Raw genomic sequence first — 23,159 nt, forward strand, 5'->3', positions numbered from 1 at the left:
CTCTGTCTAGGGAAGTGGGTGGCACTGCGGAACGTGTCTCCTCCACCCTGGCTCTGGGACTGGCTGGAGGAGGGACCCTTGGGCCACTTCTGGTGAGGCTGATGAGTCCTGGGATGAGAGCTCCTTAGATAAGCTATCAATACCATGGGGATTCAGATCCTCACTCCCAGGTGGCGGGCAGGAACCTCGGTTCTCCCCAAGCCCATTTTGTCCATGGGTTTCCATCTTCTGCCCAAGACACATGGCCAGATTTTTCTTTGTTTGCTCTGATTAGAGTTTCATCTCCTTTACTTCTTCTCTCCTGCCAGAAGGGATTACAATGAGCAAAATGCTTAGAGGGCAGATTTCAAAAAAGGAGGGAGATGAGAGGGCCAGGGGATTGGAACCTGCCTAAGGAACCTGCCCAGCACGTCCACCGCCCCAGCTCCAGCCAGATGAAACAGAGGTGGTAGTGTACGAAGTCTGGGTGGGGGGGGCTTGTTTTGCAAGCTCTGGCTTCTTGATAACATTTTATTGACTCACCTCTATCCTGTCCTCTTGGGCCTAGAGCAGAAAGACACTCCTATGGGGGGAAATTGGCCAGACGGGCAGTTAGTAACAGATCTTTAACAAAGGGTTTGGAAAGTTCTCCGTCCCTAAATAACAGTCAGTCAGATGCTGGGCTCCCTCTCCAACGCCCACAGGAAGTTCCTCCCTATGCCTGCCAGGAGGGATTGTTGAAATCACTCTTCCTGCTGCAGGCACGTTTCACATCTGTTCAGTGCTCATGGCTCTTCTGTCTTTTGATCTCCTGCCCTAACAGAGACAGGTTTGTGCCTCAGTTGGTGAGCACAGCTGATCACCTCCTTCTGCTTGGCCCCGTGTCCTTAGAGTACACGGCTCTCGCTGGATAAGGAACCACCTCATTGCATCACACACAGATTTGGAAATTGGATACAGCCCAGTAGTATGGCTTGAGTGAGGCAGGGGGGGCCCCTCCAGACACACTTCCTCCCTGGGGGATGCAGTCTGGAGTGCTGGCAGCTCCCTGCCCTAAGGAACTCATTGGCCACCTACTCAACTCTCCTACATCCTCATTCCTGACTCTGTTCTTGTTCAGTTGGGCAGATGGCCAGGCTGGTTCCTTCTATGGACACATTTATTGAATACTTACTCTGGGTTAAGTCCTGGGGGTACAACACTGAATTCTTTTTTTTTTTTTTTAACTGAAGGAGAATCTTTAACTCTTGTGTCGTATTAGCTAGGGCTGCCATAACAAAGAACCACAGACTGGGTGGCTGAAACAACAGCAATTTATTTTCCCATAATTCTGGAGGTTAGAAGTCTGAGATCAAGGGGACGGCAGGGTTGGTTTCTTCCAAGTCCTCTCTCCTTGGCTTGCCCATGGCCATCTCCATTTCTCTTCACATGGTCTCTCCTCTGTGTACGTGCATGTCTGCATCCTAATCTCCCCTTCTTAGAAGGACACCAATCAGAGTGGGTCCCACGCTAGTGACCTCATTTTAACTTAATTGTCTCTTAAAGACCTTATGTCCAGATATGATCACATTCTAAGGTACTGGGGGTTGGGACTTTCAACATATGAATTTGGGAGGGGGAGATACAACTCAGCCCGTGAAACATGGTTTCTGCAGGCTGTCCCCCAAAGCAATCCCCAGCCCTGGGCAATGGACTCCTTTTCTCACCAATCACCAAGTCAGCACATCCCTGCTCGCTCCAACCACCCTGCACTGGACTCCCACCCTCTGGGGATGCATACATGGTGACTGGGGTCCTGTAAGTTATCGGAGAGGAAGAGCCCCTGGTTGTGTCTGGGATTAAGCAGCAGTGGGGAGAGGAGCACCTCCTAAGAAGCCAACAGAAAATTTGCCTGGCTTCTCCTTTGGGATTGAAGTCAGAATCTGAGCTGATCAGTGACAGCTCTCAAGAGGTAACCTTTGGCAGAACTTTTTCGTGTGAAAAACAGGACTGGTGGATAAGTTGTTTTAAAAATGGATTTGGTTTGCTCTGATGGCCCTTTTATTTTTCTCATATTACATTTTAAAAATAAATTTTTAAAGTATATATTATATATTACATAATACCCTAATTTCAAGTATAGGATTCAATGATTTTTTAGTAAATTTACCACATTGTACAACCGTCACCCTATAGGAGTTTTAGAACATTTTCATCACCCCAGTAAGATCCTCTGTGCCCATGTACTATTAATCCCAACTCCCACCCCTGCCTGAAGCAACCACTCCTCTATTTTCTGTCTCTGTGGATTTCCCTTTTCTGGACATTTGATATAAATGGAATCATACAATTTATGGTCTCTGGTATCTGGCTTCTTTCACACCACATAGTGTTTTTAGCATACATGCCATAGCATGTATCAATCCGTTCCTATTTTATTGCTGATCTTGGTGGTCTTTTGTGTGTTTGCTATAGGTCATAGTCACCAGCTGTTTCATGTGTGTGTGATCCTAGCCACACACATGCAGATGGAAGCCATCCTTCTGGACAAGACTCTAAGGAGGGAATGGCTCCTGGCCCACTCCAGGCCCCTGTTGTTCTCTCAGATAGCCGGAGCCATACTTCTGTGCCTCATCTTCAGCCTCAGCAACATAATTTATTTCTCAGCTGCTCTGTATCGGATTCCTGAGCCAGAATTACATAAAAAAGAAACATAATTCAGACCATAAGCTTTTTGTGCCAAGTGTCAACATTAAGCTACAACTTCCTAACCACCATAAGCCAGTGTCAAGGTACCAGTTTATAGTGGCCTAAGGTATTTATAATGGTTGGTGTCTTGGCATTTTTGAATGGATTCATGTCAATAAGGTATTGACATGGCGACATTTCTCTAGACGTGCATTGGTTCCGTATGTGTGGTTTTAAAAGGGGAACGTGGGTTCAAGTAAGTCCTTATTCAGGCCAATCATTAATATTTCATTTAGTTTTTAATTTATTTAAAGTGAGTTCTCCAGTCCTATTTAAACAATTGGATTAAGCATACCTCCCTTGTAGCTCTACTATGAAATAGTTGGATTAAGCTTTACGACCCTTGTAGTATTACTCTTGCAGAATGCAACGTGCTTCATCTGATGAGTTTCATGTCACAAAGCCTCTCCCAGGAGCTCCCACAGTGGGAAGAGAATGAGCTGGAAAGGTCAGTAGGGGAACCTGAGAAAGAGTAAGTTGGGTCTGTGGGAGCCCTGGGGGCTGGGAAGGCAATTCCAGAATGAAGAAACCTGGCTTGGGGAGCGGTCTTCTTCCTTTCCCCACCTAGTGAAGGGAATGAACAGAAAGAGAGTCCTCTTTTCCTACAAGTACATTCTTTTTCACAATGCAAGGTTCCCACGTCATGATAGATTTGGATTTTCTTACAAGTCCACAGCCTGTGGCTAAGTGTTATGTGTTCTGTTTTGCTCTGTTTTCTTGTCACCAGTTTGATGCTGCCAAGTATTACGCAGCACAGGAAAAATGTGTCGCCCAGTGGGCATTGGCTGAGTCAATCCCAGTTGGTTGTGCTTGTCTGTCACCTTTTAAGCCAATGACATCACAATATTTGGGGAGGTTATACATTTGATGTTGCTTCAGCATTTCATATATGCTGCTGGGTTTCGTGTTCACGTGCAGAGGATGCTAAAGACCTTGCCGAAGGGATGGAAACACTCGGTGAGCTTGTGACAGATGTAGATTCCCCAGGCAAATCAGGAGATGCTGCTTTACTGGTTTAAAATGTTGGTTTCCTGGAGACAATCTACACTGGAGAAAGTCCCCCAGGTGATTCTGAGTCAGGAGGGCCATGGGCCAAACTTGCAGAAATGCTGATGTCACAAACTCCAGAAGGTACTGAGCCTATCAGCTTTGTTTTGATTGGTCTAACTTTTAGCAACCCACCACCTAAGAATGTGTCCCCTGCTTTCCACTCTGTGGAGTATTACGAAACACTGAGTATTTTCTCACCTGTTGCATCACTAATTAAAGTTCACCGTTTCATGATGTTTTCGGAGAGTACAGAAATGCTGACACAAAACAGTTTTTAACAGAAGCCCATCACCCCCTGTTGTGCACTTGTCTGATGACTTAAGGGGCCATCCATCACAATGTGGGATCCTCTTTTGCTGACTCAGGAGCACCCCCATATCTTAGTATACTGCCTCTATGGTTTACTGGCGCAGACACTCGAATGGCCTTATGAATAGATCATCGTCCAATCTTCTGAGGACAAGTAACAATTTACATTGGATGCGAGTGGTCAAGAAATATGATTTCATTCGTTTGATTATCTGTTTACTTCCTCTCGGGAAGGTAGACTGCTAAAATTATATGGGCTGGTAAATTTGGGGTACATTCATTGCCAGCTACATGACAAAATTTGTTTTTTTGGCAAGAGGCTGACATTGTTAGTGGAATCTTACTCCAGCAGGGTCTGTGGGCTTCCGTTTCATGTTATTGTAACTTCAGTCTTATGGTGAACAAAGGTACAAAGTTTAAATACTCCATTCTAGTAGTGCCAAAGGCATGAAGGCTTTTAAATTCTCTTGTTTATAGAGAGTAAAATAAGTTCTTCATTTAGCTCAGAAGTAGTTGAAAGATAACGGGTGACTAATTTGAAGGACTTTTAGATTATTTAATTTAATCTTTGGTTACGTTGCTTTTTCAGCGTGCCTAATGATGAAAATGAAATGTTAAATCAACAAAATAAGACCAGGTGTTTCATAACGTTTTTATAAGTTTGGTAAACTTAGTCCCATTGTATACTTTTGGACAGTGTTACAAACTGCTGTCTCCAAAGGCAGCGGGGGAGCGACGGGGGAGAGAATTCCTAAAGAGATGTATTTCTTCCCCCTCCTCCTGCTTGAGAAACACTACTATAAAATTTGCCAGTCATTTTTGTTGTGATAAAACTCAGATATGTTTGAATGAGGCCATTTTGTCAATTGCCCCAGAGTTTCATTTTCCTTTGCTCAGTTCTTAGAAAGGAACTCTCCCTCTTCTTTCTAAGGACATGAATTTGTCATTGTTGATTAGAATTAGAAGTGGGATGTTTAGAAGCCTTTTGAATACAAAGTGATTTAAATATTTGGTCTGCTGCAATCTTTCTCAAAGTGTTTTTTGTGGAAGGAACTCAGCTCCCAGGAGATGTTCTGAGGAAGGTAGTGTGGGGAAGAATGATGCTGTTTTTGGATGCATTGGAGAAAACTTTCCTTTGGATCTGCTGTGTCCCAAATTTGTTGTGGGCATGGTACCCTTTTTATATGAAACAGCTATTAACACTGTATAACAACACTTTATAACATATTGTTGAATGCCAGCCTCTGATTTTCCAGTCGACAATCCATTATGGATGAAAAGGCAGAGACCTATGTCCAAACTCAGAGATGTTCTTCCAACTTATACTAATGTCTGGTTTTCTTAAACTGTGTGGAAGAAAAAATAAAATAAAATGTATTTATTATAGGAAAGTCCTTCCGTTTCTCACTTGTCTTGGTTATATTTCACCTACCCCACTGCAAACATGTTCATTCATCATGAGAAATAGATTCCTGTACGTGTGTTTTGTTAAGTCATTCAGTGAACATTTATTTAGTGCTTGGTATATATAGAACAAACACCGTCCTAGGAGTTGGGGATACAGAAGAGAACAAAACCCAAACCATCCTTCCCTCATGGAGCTGATGTTCTACGTCAGTCAGTAGGACAAGAGATATAGATAAATTCAGATAATGGTAAGTGCTTAGAAAATAAGCCTGGGACTTCCCTAGTGGCGCAGTGATTCAGAATCCGCCTGCCAATGCAGGGGACACGGGTTCGAGCCCTGGTCCGGGAAGATCCCACATGCCGTGGAGCAACTAAACCCACGCGCCACAACTGCCGAGCCTGCGCTCTAGAGCCCACGAGCCACAACTACTGAAGCCCGTGAGCCACACCTACTGAAGCCTGCACACCTAGAGCCTGTGCTCCGCAACAAAAGAAGCCCACGCACCGCAAGGAAGAGTAGCCCCCGCTGGCTGCAACTAGAGAAAGCCCCGTGCAGCAACAAAGAACCAACACAGCCAAAAATAAATAAATAAATAAATTTATAAAAGAAAAGAAGCCTGGTGAGGGACTAGGGAGGGGTGGGGTGGGGCAGCTGAGATAGGATGGGCACTCTGATAAACTGGTATTTGAGGAGAGACTTGATGGGTGAAGGAGCCAGCCTGTGGGGGAGAGTATTTCAGGTCCAGGTAGCTGTAAGTGCAAAGGCCCTAAGGCCAGTAAGCATTTGTCTTATTGGAAGGATAGAAATCAGGCCACTCATTCCTGAAATGTATAGCTCCAGAAGACATCGGCATGACTCAGAGAATTATGAAATTTCTCCTGAATGTTCCTCCCGGGAGATTGCCCAGGGGGTTTTCCTATGGCCCCTTGGTATTTGTATGAATTCTTCAACTCTGTAATAAACGTACTTCAGCAAATGGTTGTCACACGCCTTCTCTCCGTGTTGAGAAACGGGTTTCTAAAACTGGCTTACATGTTGTCTCCTCCAGAGCATGGAACCGCGAGCCTCAAAGAAAATTTAATCTAGCCTTTAAAAAATGTGTGTGATGATGTAAAATGGCAGGGCGCAGATGCACAGATGTAGAAGTCTCACCGCGGGTGCTGGGGGTGGGCGTGGTCCTAGAGTTTTGAATTTTATCAGAAGCCCCAGGTGATTTTTAATACCATAAGGGAGTTTAAGAAGCACTGATATAGTCCAACCATTCTCTCTCTCTCTCTTTTTTTTTTTTTGGACATAATTTCATAGTTAGAGAAGTGTTGCTAAATAGTACAAAGAATTCCCAGGTACTTTTCACCCTTCCCCTTTTCGATATTTATATTACTCTCGAACAGTGAGAAACTTGGTTCCCATTATCCACAATGTATTTACTTATTTGCTCAATCCTGGAATGTACAGAATGTCCTTTCGGAACTACTAATCCATGTCTTCAAAAAGGCCAAGTACTTAGAATTCAATATATGTTTCAAGTTTTTTTGGTCTTGAGCCTGAGGGCATATACTTAGTCTAAATAGTCTAAATACCTTGGGTAAGTGATAGCTCCCCTTCTGTGTATGTTATTAGTTTGAAGTTCTGTTCAGCTCTTTTGTGGTTTTTTGTATCAACTGTACACCCTCCCCCAAGCTTGTTGATTTTACTGCTTTGTTGTTGTTGCTTGAGCTTGTAAGGCATTAACATCCAATCATTCATTTTACAGATGGCCTGGGGAGAGAGTCACATGGCCTGGGGATGTGAGATTATGTTGCCAAAGCCACTGAAGCCTTGGGTGTGCTGAGTGTGTTGGATGCTCACAGGCATCCTGTCTCCAGCTTACCACCTTTCCTCAAACACTCTGGGCTTTGGTAATTTCTGGTGCTTGCTGGTTATTAGGTTCCCACAGCTGGATGTGTTTAGCTGGGAGATTGGATTAATTATGGTTTCAAATCTCTGTAGTATCAACCCCTCTTCAGTGATTTGCATAAGATCCTCCCAGTACAGTTTCTTATAAAGTTAAACTTACGATGACCGCAAGACCAGCAATCCCACCCAAGAGAAATGAAAATATCTATGTCTACATAGATAACTTTACGCAAATAATTATACCAGTTTCATTCATCATCACCAAAAAGTGGAAACAGCTTAAATGTTCATCAACTAGTGAATGGGTAGATTGTCATACAATGGAATACTAATCAGCAAAGAAAAGGGAAAAAATTATTGACAGATGCAAAACTTGGATAGAATCTCAAAAGCATTATGCTGAGTTAAAAAAGAGACATTCTGGAAAAGACAGAAATCTAAGGAAAGAAATCAGAAAAGTGGTTGCCAAGGGCTGGGGATAGGGGAAGGTGATCGCGAAGGGTCAGCACAAGGAATTTCCAGTGTGATGGGAATATTATACATTTGATTATGGCAGTGGTTACAGGATGGTGTATGTTTGTCAAATGTATACATGGGACAAATAAAAAGGGTGAATTTTATTGCACGTAAATTATACCGCAATAAACCTGATCTTTAAAAAAGCCTCCCAGTTGTACTCTTTACCCCTCTTCTACCCTCACCCTGGTCTGGATCTCTAATTCTAGGGGAAAATGCAAATCTATTACCAGCTGTGGGGAGTGCTTGACCATTTTTGAACAGAGAAAATGATATAATGAATTGGCATTAAAAATTAAGTCAGTGAGCTTTAATAAGGATATAGATGAGTGAGAAAGAAGAAACTGGCCAAAAGAAAAGCTGGGGGTGGTGTATTGTAACTGGGCCCTCCATTGGGGTGTTCTGTGAAGGGATGGGTTCATTCATTCCTTCAAACATGTATGGAACGTCTTCATTGCTGGGCACGGGGGGTGCAACAGCGCCATCTATTGAGGATGTGGGGATAAGCTGGTAGAGGAGACTAATAAGCAGCGATTGAAAATTGGGATGCGAGCTCCGAAGCAAATCAACAGGTGCAGTGACTGGAGGAGTGCAGCGCACTGTGGATAGAGAACAGGGGTCCAGCATCCAGAGCAGGGTCGTTGGCAGAAGATCTGCTGAGAACTGAGGGTAAGGAGGCATTGTCAGAGGAAGGGAGGGAGGAGAGCTTAACAGCAGAGGGAATGTTGTATGAGCCCAGTGTGTTCAGGGCACTGAAGATCATCATGGCTGGAGGGATGCAAGGGGAAATGATAGGTGATGAGCTTGGAGAGGAAGAGCCCCAGGGCCTGTTGAGGGTCTCCAGCAATGGGAACTACTGTAGTATTGCAAGCAGGGGAATGATATGATCAGATCTGTGATTTAGTGGTGAGCTGGTTGCAAAATGGAACCAGGATTGGAAGATGGCAGCAGGGAAGCCTGTTAGGATACTGTTGCAGTCATCCAGACAAGAGATGGTAGTGGCTGAGGAGACAGAGAGGAGGGGTTTGAAAGTTATTTAGTTGGTAGAATTGTCAAGATTTGGTGACTGAACGTTGGAACAGAAGGAGAGGCAGAATGCAAAGATGGTACCTTGTGGTGGGTGGATAGATGGTGATACCATCCACTGAGGGAGAATAGGTTCAGGGGAAGAGATCAGGATGTGTTAGGTGTGAGGTGCCTGTGGGGCACCCAGGTGGAGAATTCAGTAGGCTGTTGGACATATGACTCTGGAGCTCAGAAGAGCAAATGTGAGGTCATAGGAATGGTTGGGAGTGCCTGCAGAGAGGGCACAGCTAGTGACCACCAGGTGAAAACCCTAAGCCACAGTATTTAAGGGAGAAAAAAGAACTCACAGATGAGGCTGAGAAAGAGGGGTTAGAAAGCTAGGAGGTAAAACAAAGGCACAGGAAGAGAGGAATGGGAAATTTTTTTAGTGCGTTAAGAGGTCAAGTAAGATAAGAGTGGGGAAGGATCAAATAGATTTAGCATCCATGAGGTGGTGTTCTTGGTGAGAAGAGTTCCAGTGGAAAGACTGAGGCCAAAGCCAGGCTGCAGTGTAATTAAGAGGTAAGTGGCCAGCAGCCCAGCCCAATTCCTAAATAATACAAACCTCTCATTTGACAACAAATGAAGTTCTAATGGTTCAAAGACTTAAACATAAAAAACAAAGCAATAAAAGCACTAGGAAAAATAAAAGATTAAAAAAATTTATCTTAGAGTGGGGAAGACTTTTTTCTGGTATGGCACAAAACAGAAGCCCCAAAAGAAAAGGCTGATAAATTTGGCTACCTTAAGTTTTTTCTTAAGCTGTCACAAAACAACATAAACTAATTAAAATAAAAACCAAGTTATGAACTATACAAATCTTTGAACTCAGATTTTGGATGAGGACCAATTTTCTTAATATGTGAAGAGCTTTTACAAATCAATAAGAAAAACCCAATAGAACAAGAAGGCAAAGGATATGAACGTAGTTCTCAAAGAAGGAAACACAAATGGCTATTGAACACAGGCACAGACACCCAACCTCATTCATCATAAGAGAAGAGAAATTTAAATTGGTGACTTTTTTTCATCTATTAGATCAACAGTCACAGAAAAGTTTGGTAACACTTTGCTATCTGAGAATTGTGGAGAAACAGGTGGTCTCATACATGGCTGGTGGGATTGTGCCTTTGGACAACCTTTATGGAGGACAATTTGGCAATACCTGTGAAATATTACATACACATATACTCTTTAACACAGCCATTCTGTGTAAAATGATGAATTTCCAAGTTTATTCACTGTATGTTTGTAACAGCAGAGATTGGAACCATCTTTATGTGGAACATTATGGGCCGAGGATATTAATTATGTGTATCCTTACTGGTGTCTGGTCCTATAGGAAGTTGAGGAGATGGGACTACAGTTCCATGAGAGCACAGATGTAGATGCATATTTGATAGTCATTGGTTTAGGCGCAAAGGTCGAAGTGAGATAGAATCAGTTCATCTTAGAAAAGACTGGTTCTGGAAAGAGCTGGAGGTTTTAGAGAGGGAGATCCCGGGAAGGTTGAGGAAGAGGCAGAAAGGAAGCCAAGGTGTGATGCTCTGGAAGCCAGAGAGGGAGTCTGAGACTCTGCGCAGGGTACAGCCCAAGGATAGGACACTCCTGGGCCGGAACGACACTGCTGACTTATGAATCAACCCTGGATTTGCCCTTCCACTGGACTTCTTGTGCTGTGGGAGAAGACACTCTCAGTGTCCTCCTCAGAAAATTCAAGGGGTTGTATTTTCTAATATTTGAGCTCCGCTTCCCCCTCCAGCCCTGAAGCCCAGACACGCAGACAGCCTTTGACCTTTCTGCGTCGGTCGCCTAGGAGACGAGCGCCTCTCCGGGAGACACGCGCCTCTTCGGGAGACGCAGGCGCTTCCTGAGGCCACGCCCCTTTCCCGCAGGCGGGCGCTGATTGGCCCGTTTGAAATGCGCCGGGCGCGAGCTCACCTGGTCCCGGAGCTGCTTCTCCAGGCTTTTCTGAGCGCCACGCCTGAGCTGCCGAGCCCCGGTGCCCGCGGCCGGTCCCTGCGGCCCGCCGTCCTCGCCAGCCCGCCCGACCGAGTCCGGCGTCCCGCTTGCACGTCTGGGCAGCGCGGAGCCTGCTGCCATGAAGCCAGCGTGAGTACCGGGCCGCGGAGCCGGGGCCGGCGTCTCCTGCCGCCGCGGCCGGCGTCTCCTGCCGCCGCAGCAGGCCCCGGGACACGCCGTCGGTACCGAGCCCCGCGTTTTCCGGGCCGCGGCCCGCAAAGTGGGAGGGACCCCCTATCAGGACCGCCCAGGGGGAGCCCGGGCGCGGAGACCCCGTCCGCGTCGACCCCGTCCGGCTCCCCGCCGCCCGGAGTCGGGCGCCCGGCTCGCCGCCCTCGCTTCACTCGGCCAGGAAATGTCGGCCCCAAGTTGGGAGGAGGGGGAAGTTTGGGCGGCAACCCCAGTTCGGGTTAGCCAGGTCGCCCTCCACCTGGCTCCGGGACCGCCGCCTCAACCCTTTCTTAAGTTTCCCTTTCCATCCCCTGCCGCCCGCACCCACGGGTTGCATTTTGCGGAGTTAGTGCGGGCCGGGGGTCGTCTCATGGGTGCGCCGAGTGTTGTGTCCTGGGGTTGGGGTTGGGTAGGTGGTCTCAGCCCCCGGAGAGCCCCGGCGTCCGAGCGCACTGCGTGATTTTCTTAGCCTAGCGCGGTAGCCTGAGGGCCGCGACCACCCCCAGGTGAAGGCCAGTTATTTTGCTCTGTTCTTGGGTCTCAGACAGCCCCGCCGCCGACACAAAAGCCGACGCCCACATTCCTCATGGAGTCGGTGACGTTTGCAGCTCAGCCTAATTCCTTGACTGCTGCTGGGTAACGAAATACTTGTGCAAAGAAGAGGGCTGCCTTTATAATCAGCACCATCACGTAGCTAGTCCTTTGCAAAGGCAACTTGTTTTCTTAAGAGGCTAAAGTCGAAATCGTTGGGGAAAAATGTTGAGTTTAAGTAAACCTACCGTAATATTTTGCACTTAAAACACGACTTTGCTTGTTTCATCTGGGAAGGGGTTGAAGAAGTATTTTAATAACCTAAAATCTAAGCCAGTAATTTCACTTAGTGTTAAATGTTTTTCTAGTCTATAGATAAATGGGGGAAAGGGGAGAGTGGCATGCTAGAGAAATGGTGAATAAAGCAAAATATCTTTTTCTACTGTCCCTACTTAAGAGAGCACGAAATTGCAGTTTGGGGACCACATTTTGTTTGAGGACAAAGGATGATAGTTTTGAGAATTCAGTAATCCCTTGTTGCTTGAAAGTAAAGACAAATCTTGATGAAAGAATGGATTCCTCCATCTGCATTTTTATAATTTATTGAAGTTAATCACTTGTCAGTCTGCCTTGGCAGTGGGCTGTAGGCACGGCGTGTGTGCTTATGTACCTACGTAAATGACTTTCGAGATAAGTGTGGTCAACTGTGCAGATTTTTCAAATTTGTAGTGTCTGTAAAATTGTTGCTCAAGAGAATAAGCTATTTTACATACAGAACTATAAATAGATATTAAAAAACAGAATCCAACTAGGTAAATTTTAAAGATCTTACCGGCTTTTTTCAATGATTCATGAATCAGGCAGCATCCTATCTAGCACACAGAAAGGTGCTCCTAAGAGCTGTACAGAATGGAAGTTTTTTTATAGGCAGAGGGGGATGGAACAAGGGAATTATACTAGCAATGAGTGGATTGTCTGTGGCAAGGTGAACATCATTTAGTGGATGGCAGGGGTCTATCAGGCAGATTACCTCACTAGCGCTGACCAGGTGATTCCAGATTGACTGGTTTAAGATTCTACTCCTGGGAGAGGTTGGAACTATAAGTTAGGTAAGAAGACTCAGTTTGGTGATGTGGGGCTTAGCACAGGTGACCCCATTTGGGGCCTGTTATCTCTATTTTTTAGTAGCAAAAATGTCTCCTAAGCCAAATTTTAATTACTTTTGGGTTATCCATGCCACAAACACTCTTCTACTGAGGAAATTTATTCTTATTCATGTTATTTGGGATATAGTGTTGTGGAACTGCTAAAGAATAATTTTATAAACCCCAGGAAGGTCATCTCTGTATGAATTACAGGTGAAGTTTTTATACGTTAGTGTTGAACTGAAATGTTTTTGTATCTATGACCAGGAGAACTAAGACACCCAGGAAACCACCAGTGAAAAAAGGATCCCAAACGAGTCTTAAAGACCCCGTTGGGGTAAGGTCTCCCTGTGAATTTGTGTGTGTCTTCTTTCTTCAGTCCTTTTATGTCTTATGCTTGGAAGGGATGGAGACATGGAAGTGGAGTCAAAGAGCATTTAGCTGAAAGGAAAAGTTACTTAGGCTGGTTCCAGCTTTGAAACTTTGTTTCTGTGTAGGATACATTAGCCCAGTAAAATGAAGTGTTTGGTTTTCAGTTGCATACTTCCTATAACTAATTATATTTGAAAAGTTAGATAATGAAAAAATATTCTTCAACTATCTTGGAGAATTCTTCATGCAGGCTTGGGAACTTGCTTTTAAAAGCAAATGGCAAATAAAAGAAAGGTGGTTTGCTCTGGGGTTTTTAAACCTTCCCTTCATCGGCACTGGAATGTATCTCTTGATTTGAGTTGTGGGAACCAGATGCTTTGCATATAGTGCTGAACGGTTTTTCCCCAACCCTATCACTGATTAAGGAGACCATATTTCGGGCTTCCCTAGTGGCACAGTGGTTAAGAATCCGCCTGCCAATGCGGGGGACACGGGTTCGAGCCCCGGTCTGGGAAGATCCCACATGATGCGGAGCAACTAAGCCTGTGTGGCACAACTACCGAAGCCCGCACACCTAGAGCCCATGCTCGGCAACAAGAGAAGCCACTGCAGTGAGAAGCCCGTGCACCACAACGAAGAGTAGCCCCTGCTTGCTGCAACTAGAGAAAGCCTGCGCCGCAGCCAAAAATTAAATAAATAAAATTAAATTAAAAAAAAAGACCATATTTCAGATCGCGCACCTTAGTGTATTAAGTGTTAAGCTGGCAAGTTTTAATTGACATCCAATTCCAGACAATCCTAACAGCTTTTCAAATAATTCTCATTGTTTTGATATCATGTGCATTTAAAATTCATATCTAAAATATCTGTTTGCATTTGACAATTAGCAAATTGGGTAGCAGGGTAGCAGATCTTGGCTTTCACAGCTCTAAGTATATATACTTAAGTTTAGAGACCAAATGTTTGAATGAATGAATGAATGAAAAGTCAGGTAAAACGTCAACCTTTGTTCTTTAAGCACCTTCGTGTATTTTCAGGTGTACTGCAGGGTACGCCCACTGAGCCTCCCAGAGCAAGAGTGTTGCATAGAGGTGATCAGTAATACAACAGTTCAACTTCATCCTCCTGAGGGTTATAGGCTCAACCGAAATGGAGACTATAAGGAGGTAATTCCTATTGGAAGCAGCTGTTTTTAATTGATAGGTTCTTTCCTAAATGACTTTTCCATGTTTTCCATTTAACAACATTCATGTGTTTCCACTTTATTGAAAGACTTATTTACTTCACTCTAACCACCATATTAAAAGTGTCTTTAATTTCTGGGCTATACAGACACACCTTTGGTATACTGGAGTTAGAAGATTGCTTTTAGATGATTAATTTCTTGTATTGGATAGTTATTGCTTTTTAGAGCATATATTAGGAATAGTTTAATGTGGAATGATATCTGATTGTGCTAGGCAGTTACATGTATATATATAGTTTCATGTGTGGGATTGAAATAACATTTAATAGGCATTGTATACTTGATGGGTTTTGTTTTTGGTTTTTTTTGCGGTACGTGGGCCTCTCACTGTTGTGGCTTCTCCTGTTGCGGAGCACAGGCTCCGGACGCGCAGGCTCAGCGGCCATGGCTCCCGGGCCCAGCCGCTCCGTGGCATGTGGGATCTTCCCGGACCGGGGCACGAACCCGCGTCCCCTGCCTTGGCAGGCAGACTCTCAACCACTGCGCCACCAGGGAAGCCCCGGCATTGTATACTTGTATCGCTCTCTTATGAAGTGTTTTTATTTTTAGTAAAATGTTAAACAGAGTTCAGTTCGACAAACATGTGCTAAGCTGGAGCATAGAAGGAGACTTTAAAAACTGAGTAAGACACGGTGCTTGCCTTTATGGAGCTTACAACTTAGTTGGGAGCACAGATGCTAAGCAAGTGACCCTCATTGGTAAGACAGAGGTGTGTTTAAAGAAATGGACTCTGGGAATGCAGAAAAAAGTATTAATTCAGGGTGTCATCTCTTCTTTCAAGCTGCCTTCACTCTTTCGTGTACGCTACTCGAGGGAGATTGCTAGTCAAAAGCCCACCAGCGGCCTCTTTGCTGCTAGATGTGATGGACACCTCTTTGTCTTCATTATGATCTATTTCTCAGCAGCACTGTCCTGTCTTCCGCTCCAATTCTCCATGTTCTGTCTTTCACTGGCCACTGTCTGCAGGCTTTGCCTCCTTTTCCAACCTCTAAATACCAGGTTGGGCTATATTCAGGGCTCTCTTCCCTATCTATACTTTTCCATGGCTTTACATGTTGATGATATGGTAATAATTTTGGAATTTTTATCTCCAGACTAAATCTTTTCTCTAACTCTCAACTTGAACATCCGCTGCTTGGATGTCACACAGGCATGTCCAAAAGAACTCTTGAGTTTTTTCCCCTCTAGATCACTTCCTCCCTTGTTTTTTCTTGTCAATAAATAGCACCTCCACCATCTATTTGCTCAAACCAGACACCCTGTCCCTACCATTCTCTTGTCCCCCCTCATATCCCATTCATTAGTAGATCCTTTCAGTTCTGCTCCAGTGTGTATCTGGAAACTGTCCTTTCAGTTCTATCTCCACTGCCACTACCCTCGTCTGAGGCCTGTTATTAATTACGGAGACAAGTGCTTCTCAAACTGTGGTGAAGAAGCAGCTTTTTTATTTTCAGTGCATGGTGACTGATACTTTTGTGCAGCTTTGCCACAAGAAACTGTTAGACAACTGTTAGGCAAAGTTAGGCAGCAGAGGACTGGTTTATAATCTGTTCAGAGATAAGCCCCACTGATCACATGCTGGGATGTTGCAGCTGTGTGAAATGGCTACAGAGGTTCTAAGCATTTACCCTCCATCTCTGTAATTACCTCCCCCTGGACTGGAGACAGACAGCTCTCAGAGGGGCATTGGCCTGCCTGCTGACGACACTTTGAGTAACATTAACAAGATTATGCTGAAGCCAGCTGGACCACCTGCTTCCACTCTGAATCTTCTCTAATCCATTGCCACAGAGCAGCCAGTCATCTTTTAAAGCAGAAATCAGACCTCACATTTTCCTTTTTCTTTTTTTAACTGAAGTACCATTAATTTACAATGCTGTATTAGCTTCTGGTATACAGCAAAGTGATTCAGTTATACATATATGTATATATTCTTTTTCATATTCTTTTCCATTATGGTTTACTACAAGATATTGAATACACTTGCCTGTGTTATACAGTAGGATGTTGTTTATCTATTTTATGTATAGTAGTTTGTATCTGCTAATCCCAATCCTAATTTATGCCCCCCCTTCCGGTCACCATTTTCCTGTTTAAAACCTTCTAAGGAGTAAAGTTTTTAAATGGTCACAATCCTGCTTAATCTTCCTGCTATCTCTCTCTCCACCTCACCTCTTAGTACTCATACAATCCTAAATTGCTTCGATAAGCCAGAATCTTGCCTCAGGGCTTTTCCCTTAGCTCTTAGCGGGATGGCTCCTCATCCTTAGGTTTTAGCTTAAATCACTTCCTGCGAGAGTGTGTCCAGATTACCCCCATAAGCAGTAGCACCCCTCCCACTTCTCTCGTGGTCTGTACTCTCTATACTTCCTTGACAGCACTTACCCCAACCTATAGATTTATTTACTTGTTTATTGTCTCTCCCCTGATGTAATATACACGTCTAGGGGATATGTACCTTATCTGTCCTGTTTGCCAAACACTCAGTAGATACGGATTAAGCATGAAGGAATGGTCTGGGAAGGCTTCATGGAGGAGTAGGCCTTTGAGAATGTAAAATAGTTGAGAACTGACTTATTGAATTTTACTTCTTTATTAGAGTTAATTTCATGTATGTGTAAATAGTACTAAAAGTTTGGTGGGGATTAAAAGTTCTCAGTGCTTTTTGACAGAAGGCAACACTGGATAATGGAAGAAGTGTTGGAATGGAAACGGCTTTGACACTAATTAGCTTCATGAGCTTGGGCAAGTTCCTTCTTGCCTCAGTTTTCTTCACCTGGAAGAGGGTGGGGATTGTTCATGAGGACTTGGAGGTCATTGACCTGTCAGCACTAACCTGTATGTATCTTTTCAGTTCTAAGATTCTTTGTTCTTTCTGTGAACTCTAAAGCTATTTTGCAGGATTGGAATAAAAACTTCTACAAAGGTGAGAGTTAGCTTAGCTGAAGTAGGTGTGTGATCTTTAACAAGTTATAAAATGAGCCATAATAATTGATAGTACCTACATCAGAGGTTGTAAAAATGATGATTCACTAATATGCTAAGGCAGTGCTTGGGACATGGTTAGTGTTAAGTGCAAGTTGTTGTTGTTATGATGGTGATGATGTATTTGAGTCCTAATCTATACGTGTCTCCTTTTGGGGGACAAAACTGCTAATTTTAAAAACATAAGGGTCATAATATTGATATGTGAGCAGGTTGAATTTAAGATAAAACGTTATAAAACAGGGAAAAGGGGCCACTGACAAAGGCTATAATCCATAATAAATTCTAGTGAATACTCATGCACCAAATAATAGCATTGACATTCATGGAGCAAAAATTGCCAGAAATTCAGGAAGCCTACAGGAACAATTGCAATGTCTACAAACTAATAAAGCAAGAAAATAACAAAAATAGAAAGAATAGAACTCCAGTCCCTGGATAATTAGGGCATTTTAATTTACCTTGAAATATATACCCTAGTCCCCAGTCTTATTTTCCAAGTAGGAGTTTGGTAATATTTCTGATAATATAGATATGCTTTATAATAATAGTCATATTTTGAAAGATTTGATAATTGAAGTATTATTTCTTTTTTAAAGGTCACAGTTTATTTAAAATTTATTTCATAGAAGAACTCAGATGAGGGACTTCTCTGGTGATCCAGTGGTTGAGACTCCATGCTTCCACTCCGGTGCACCAGGGTTATATCCCTGGTCAGGGAACTAGTATCCTGCATGCCTTGTGGCACAGCCAAGAACAAACAAACAAACAAAACTCAGATGAGATTATATTGACAGTTATTTTCTAGTTTAAAAAAAGCAGTACAGGGCTTCCCTGGTGGCGCAGTGGTTGAGGGTCAGCCTGCCGATGCAGGGGACACGGGTTCGTGCCCCGGTCCGGGAAGGTCCCACATGCCGCGGAGCGGCTGGGCCCGTGAGCCATGGCCGCTGACCCTGCGCGTCCGGAGCCTGTGCTCCGCAACGGGAGAAGCCACAACAGTGAGAGGCCCGCGTACCGAAAAAAAAAAAAAAAAAAAAAAAAAGGCAGCACAGGGCTTCCCTGGTGGCGCAGTGGTTGAGAGTCCGCCTAACGATGCAGGGGATACGGGTTCGTGCTGCAGTCCGGGAGGATCCCACATGCTTGCGTAGCGGCTGGGCCCGTGAGCCATGGCTGCTGAGCCTGTGCGTCCGGAGCCTGTGCTCCGCAACGGGAGAGGCCACAACAGTGAGAGGCCCACGTACCACAAAAAAAAAAGGGGCAGTACATCAAAACTCTTGGTTTTATACTGCTATGCCATTTTAAATGACACCTTTATAAAGAAAAATAGATAGCAGTAAAATAGTATATGAAGTAATGCTTGAGGATTTTCACAAGTCTATAACTGAATCGTTGTAATACCTTTTGAACTCCTTTGTCACTTAATTAAAACAAAATCAGCCTTAGTCTATGAGGCATTAGTAGACAAGACTTTTCTGCAGTCTCTTCAGTAGTTATAACTAAATTTTTACCAGTTTAAAATTGGTATAATTTAAGTATGTCATGAATTTTTTTAAAGATTCCAAGTTTAAAGACTATTGGTATTTTTTTTTCATGTCTAGATCTAATTGTTCATAAGGAAACATCTGAATATGTTTAAACAGATATATTTCTAGCCTAGCTATAGTGGAATTCCGTTTATGTGCTTTTTATTTTTTTTCTTCTCCACAGACTCAGTATTCATTTAAACAAGTATTTGGCACTCATACCACCCAAAAGGAGCTCTTTGATGTTGTGGCTAATCCCTTGGTAGATGACCTCATTCACGGCAAAAATGGTATGATTCTTGGAGTTTTGTTGAATTTTTCTTTTTCTCCCTCTCTGATAAAACTTTTTTGATGCTTAGATACTTGGTTTATGTTCAGCCTTGAACCCATTTAATTTGCCAGAGTAGTGTTAAACCTGCTTTTTTGAGCAGTTATTTTAATTTTTTTAACTTGCTTATTTTTTCAAATTTAATTTTTATTTTGCATTGGAGTATAGTTGATTTACAGTGTTGTGTTAGTTTCAGGTATACAGCTAAGTGACTCAGTTATATATATATCCATTCTTTTTCAGATTCTTTTCCCATATAGGTTATTACAGAATATTGAGTAGATTTCCCTGTGCTATACAGTAGGTCCTTGTTGATTATCTATTTTAAATATAGTAGTGTGTATATGTCAATCCCAAACTCCCAATTTATCCCTCCCCTTTGGTAACCATAAGTTTGTTTTAGTCTGTGAGCCTGTTTTGTAAATAAGTTCATTTGTATCATTTTTTAAGTTTTTACATTCTGCATATAAGCAATATCATATGATACTTGTCTTTTTCTGTCTGACTTATTTCACTTAGTATGATAATCTCCAGGTCCATCCATGTTACTGCAAATGGCATTATTTCATTCTTTTTAATGGCTGAGTAATATTCCATTTTATATATGTATCACATCTTCTTTATCCATTTACCTGTCGATGGACATTTAGGTTGTTTCCATGTCTTGGCTATTATAAACAGCGCTGCAATGAACATTGGGGTGCATGTATCCTTTTGAACCATGGTATTCTCTGGATATATGTCCAGGCCTGGGATTGCTGCATTCTATGGTAGCTCTATTTTTAGTTTTTTAAGGAATCTCCATACTGTTCTCCATAGTGGCTATACCAATTTACATTCCCACCAACAGGGTAGGAGGGTTCCCTTTTCTCCACACCCTCTCCAGCATTTGTTATTTGTAGACTTTTTGATCATGGCAATTCTGACTTGTGTGAAGCGATATCTCATTGTAGTTTTGATTTGTATTTCTCTAATACTAAGCAATGTTGATCATCTTTTCACGTGCCTCTTGGCCATCTGTATGTCTTCTTTGGAGAAATGTCTGTTTAGGTCTTCTGCCCATTTTTTGATTGGTTTTTTTTGTGTGTGTGTGATGCTGCATGAGCTGTTTGTATATTTTGGAAATTAATCCCTTGTCGGTCGCATCATTTGCAAATATTTTCTGCCATTCTGTGGGTTGTCTTTTCATTTTGATTATGGTTTCCTTTTCTATGCAAAAGCTTTACAGTATAATTAGGTCCCATTTGTTTACTTTTGTTTTGGTGGTGAGAGTGGGCATCCTTGTCTTTTTCCATATTTTAGTGGGAAGTCTTTCAGCTTTTCACCATTGAATATTATATTGGTTGTGGGTTTGTCATAAATAGCTTTTATGTTGAGATATGTTCCCTCTCTATCCAGTTTCATAAAGGTTTTTATCATGAGTGAATGTTGAATTTTGTCAAATGCTTTTTCTGCATCTATTGATGATCACGAGGTTTTTTTCCTTCTGTTGATGTGGTGTATCTCATTTAGTGATTTATGTATGTTGGCTCAATCTTGGAACCCTGGGATGAATCCAGCGTGGTCATGGTGTGTGACCTTTTTTATGTGTTGTTGGATTCGGTTTGCTAGTATTTTTTTTTTTTTTTTTTTGTGGTACGTGGGCCTCTCACTGCTGAGACCTCTCCCGTTGCGGAGCACAGGCTCCGGACGCGCAGGGTCAGCGGCCATGGCTCACGGGCCCAGCCGCTCCGCGGCATGTGGGACCTTCCCGGACCGGGGCACGAACCCGTGTCCCCTGCATCGACAGGCAGACTCTCAACCACTGCGCCACCAGGGAAGCCCTCGGTTTGCTAGTATTTTGTTGAGAATTTTTGTGTCTATATTTATCAAAGATACTGGCCTGTAATTTTTTCTGTGTTACCCTTGTCAAGTTTTGGTATCAGGGTGATAGTGGCCTTGTAGAATGAATTTGGGAGTGTTCCTTCCTCTGCAATTTTTTGGAATAGTTTCAGAAGGATAGGTGTTAACTATTCTCTAAATGTGTGATAGAATTTGCCTGTGAAGCCATCTGGTCCTGGACTTTTGTTGGCTGGGAGGTTTTTTTTTTGCGGTATGTGGGCCTCTCACTGTTGCGGCCTCTCCCGTTGCGGAGCACAGGCTCCGGACACGCAGGCTCAGTGGCCAGGGCTCACGGGCCAAGCCGCTCTGCGGCATGTGGGATCTTCCCGGACTGGGGCATGAACCCCTGTCCCCTGCATCGTCAGGTGGACTTCTCAACCACTGCGCCACCAGGGAAGCCCTGCTGGGAGGTTTTAATCGCAGTTTCAGTTTCAGTACTTATGATCGGTCCTTTCATATTTTCTATTTCTTCCTGGTTGAGTCTTGGGAGCTTGTACCTTTCTAAGAATTTGTCCGTTTCTTCTAGGTTATCCATTTTATTGGCATACACTTGCTTGTAGTAGTCTCTTATGATCCCTTGTATTTCTGTGGTGTCTGTTGTAACTTCTCTGTTTTCACTTCTGATTTTCTTGATTTGAGCCCTCCCTTTTTTTTCTTGATGTGTCTGGCTAAAGATTTATCAGTCTTGTTTACCTTTTCAAAGAACCAGCTTTTAGTTTCATTGCTCTTTTCTGTTGTTTTCTTCATCTCTATTTCATTTATTTCTGCTCCGATCTTTATGATTTCTTTCCTTCTACTCACTTTGGGTTTTGTTTATTCTTTTTTCTTTAGTTGCTTTAGGTGTAAGGTTAAGTTGAGATTTTTCTTGTTTCCTGAGGTAAGATTTTAACTGCTATAAACTTCCCTGCTAGAACTGCTTTTCCTGCATCACATAGGTTTTTGATTGTCATGTTTTTGTTGTCATTTGTCTCTAGGTATTTTTTTATTTCTTCAGTGATCCATTGGTTGTTTAGTAACATATTGTTTAGCTTCCACTTATTTGGGTTTTTTTGACAGTTTTTCTTCTTGTGATTTCAAATCTCTTAGCGTTGTGGTCAGAAAAGATGTTTGATATGATTTCAGTTTTCTTAAATTTACTGAGGCTTGTTTTGTTGTCCAGCATGTTGTCAGTCCTGGAGAATGTTCCATGTGCACCTGAGAAGAATGTGTATTCTGCTTTTGGATGGAATGTTTTATAAATATCAATTAAGTCCATCTGGCTTAATGTGTCATTTATGGCCCGTGTTTCGTTATTGATTTTCTGTCTGGATGATCTGTCCATTGATGTAAGTGGGCGTTAAAGTCTCCCTATTGTGTTACTGTTGATTTCTCCTTTCATGGCTGTTAGCATTTGCCTTATATATTGAGGTGTTGAGCAGTTAATTTTAAGTGTTTTCTAATACAAAAATTATATGTGGAGGACTTTTAAGATATAGCCAATTAATATATAACTGTGACTTGTTACATTGTAGGTCTCCTTTTTACATATGGTGTGACGGGAAGTGGAAAAACTCACACTATGACTGGTTCTCCAGGGGAAGGAGGACTGCTTCCTCGCTGTTTGGACATGCTCTTTAACAGTATAGGGTCGTTTCAAGCTAAACGATATGTAAGTTTAATTTTTTTTGTGTTATGACTCACTAGAGGGCATAGGTGCCAAAATACCTGTGAATACAGTAGTATTAAGGGAGAACTAAGGCATTGGATACCTTTTGAAACTTTAAATATGTTTAAATATTGTTTTTTATTTCTTAAGTATATTTCTTACTATTTAAGTCAAAGTCTAAAAATTATGGTCTGATTTTTGCCCCCTTTAAGGTTTTTAAATCTAATGATAGGAATAGTATGGATATACAGTGTGAAGTTGATGCTTTATTAGAACGGCAGAAAAGAGAAGCCACGCCCAATCCAAAGACCCCCTCTAGCAAGTAAGTAATTAAATTTGTAACACTGGCCTCATGGGAAC

At 42.9% G+C, this 23,159-nt stretch overlaps 2 protein-coding genes across 19 annotated transcripts in view; both read left to right on the plus strand.

Moving 5' to 3' along the window:
• Positions 1-10,846, plus strand: part of PAQR5 (progestin and adipoQ receptor family member 5) — a 93,074-nt gene extending 82,228 nt beyond the window's left edge. For 9 of the 12 annotated variants that reach the window (XM_033851908.2, XM_073801183.1, XM_073801189.1 and 6 more), the window contains one exon: positions 2,434-6,449. In XM_033851908.2, coding sequence (XP_033707799.1) covers positions 2,434-2,675 — 242 coding nt within the window. In that variant the 3' untranslated portion in view covers positions 2,676-6,449. Of the gene's footprint in view, positions 1-1,634; positions 6,450-7,226 lie in introns of those variants that run through there. The other 3 variants (XM_073801185.1, XM_073801188.1, XM_073801186.1) reach the window with 3 other exon arrangements.
• A 78-nt stretch (positions 10,847-10,924) lies between these two features.
• The window catches only part of KIF23 (kinesin family member 23), a 31,032-nt gene continuing 18,797 nt past the window's right edge, over positions 10,925-23,159 (plus strand). For all 7 annotated transcript variants that reach the window (XM_033851901.2, XM_019948968.3, XM_033851903.2 and 4 more), the window contains exons 1-6: positions 10,925-11,062; positions 13,087-13,156; positions 14,229-14,357; positions 19,130-19,235; positions 22,666-22,802; positions 23,012-23,121. In XM_033851901.2, coding sequence (XP_033707792.1) covers positions 11,052-11,062; positions 13,087-13,156; positions 14,229-14,357; positions 19,130-19,235; positions 22,666-22,802; positions 23,012-23,121 — 563 coding nt within the window. In that variant the 5' untranslated portion in view covers positions 10,925-11,051. The remainder of the gene's footprint in view (positions 11,063-13,086; positions 13,157-14,228; positions 14,358-19,129; positions 19,236-22,665; positions 22,803-23,011; positions 23,122-23,159) is intronic.

This window comes from Tursiops truncatus, chromosome 2 (genome assembly GCF_011762595.2).
Source record: "Tursiops truncatus isolate mTurTru1 chromosome 2, mTurTru1.mat.Y, whole genome shotgun sequence".
Classification (NCBI taxonomy): domain Eukaryota; kingdom Metazoa; phylum Chordata; class Mammalia; order Artiodactyla; family Delphinidae; genus Tursiops; species Tursiops truncatus.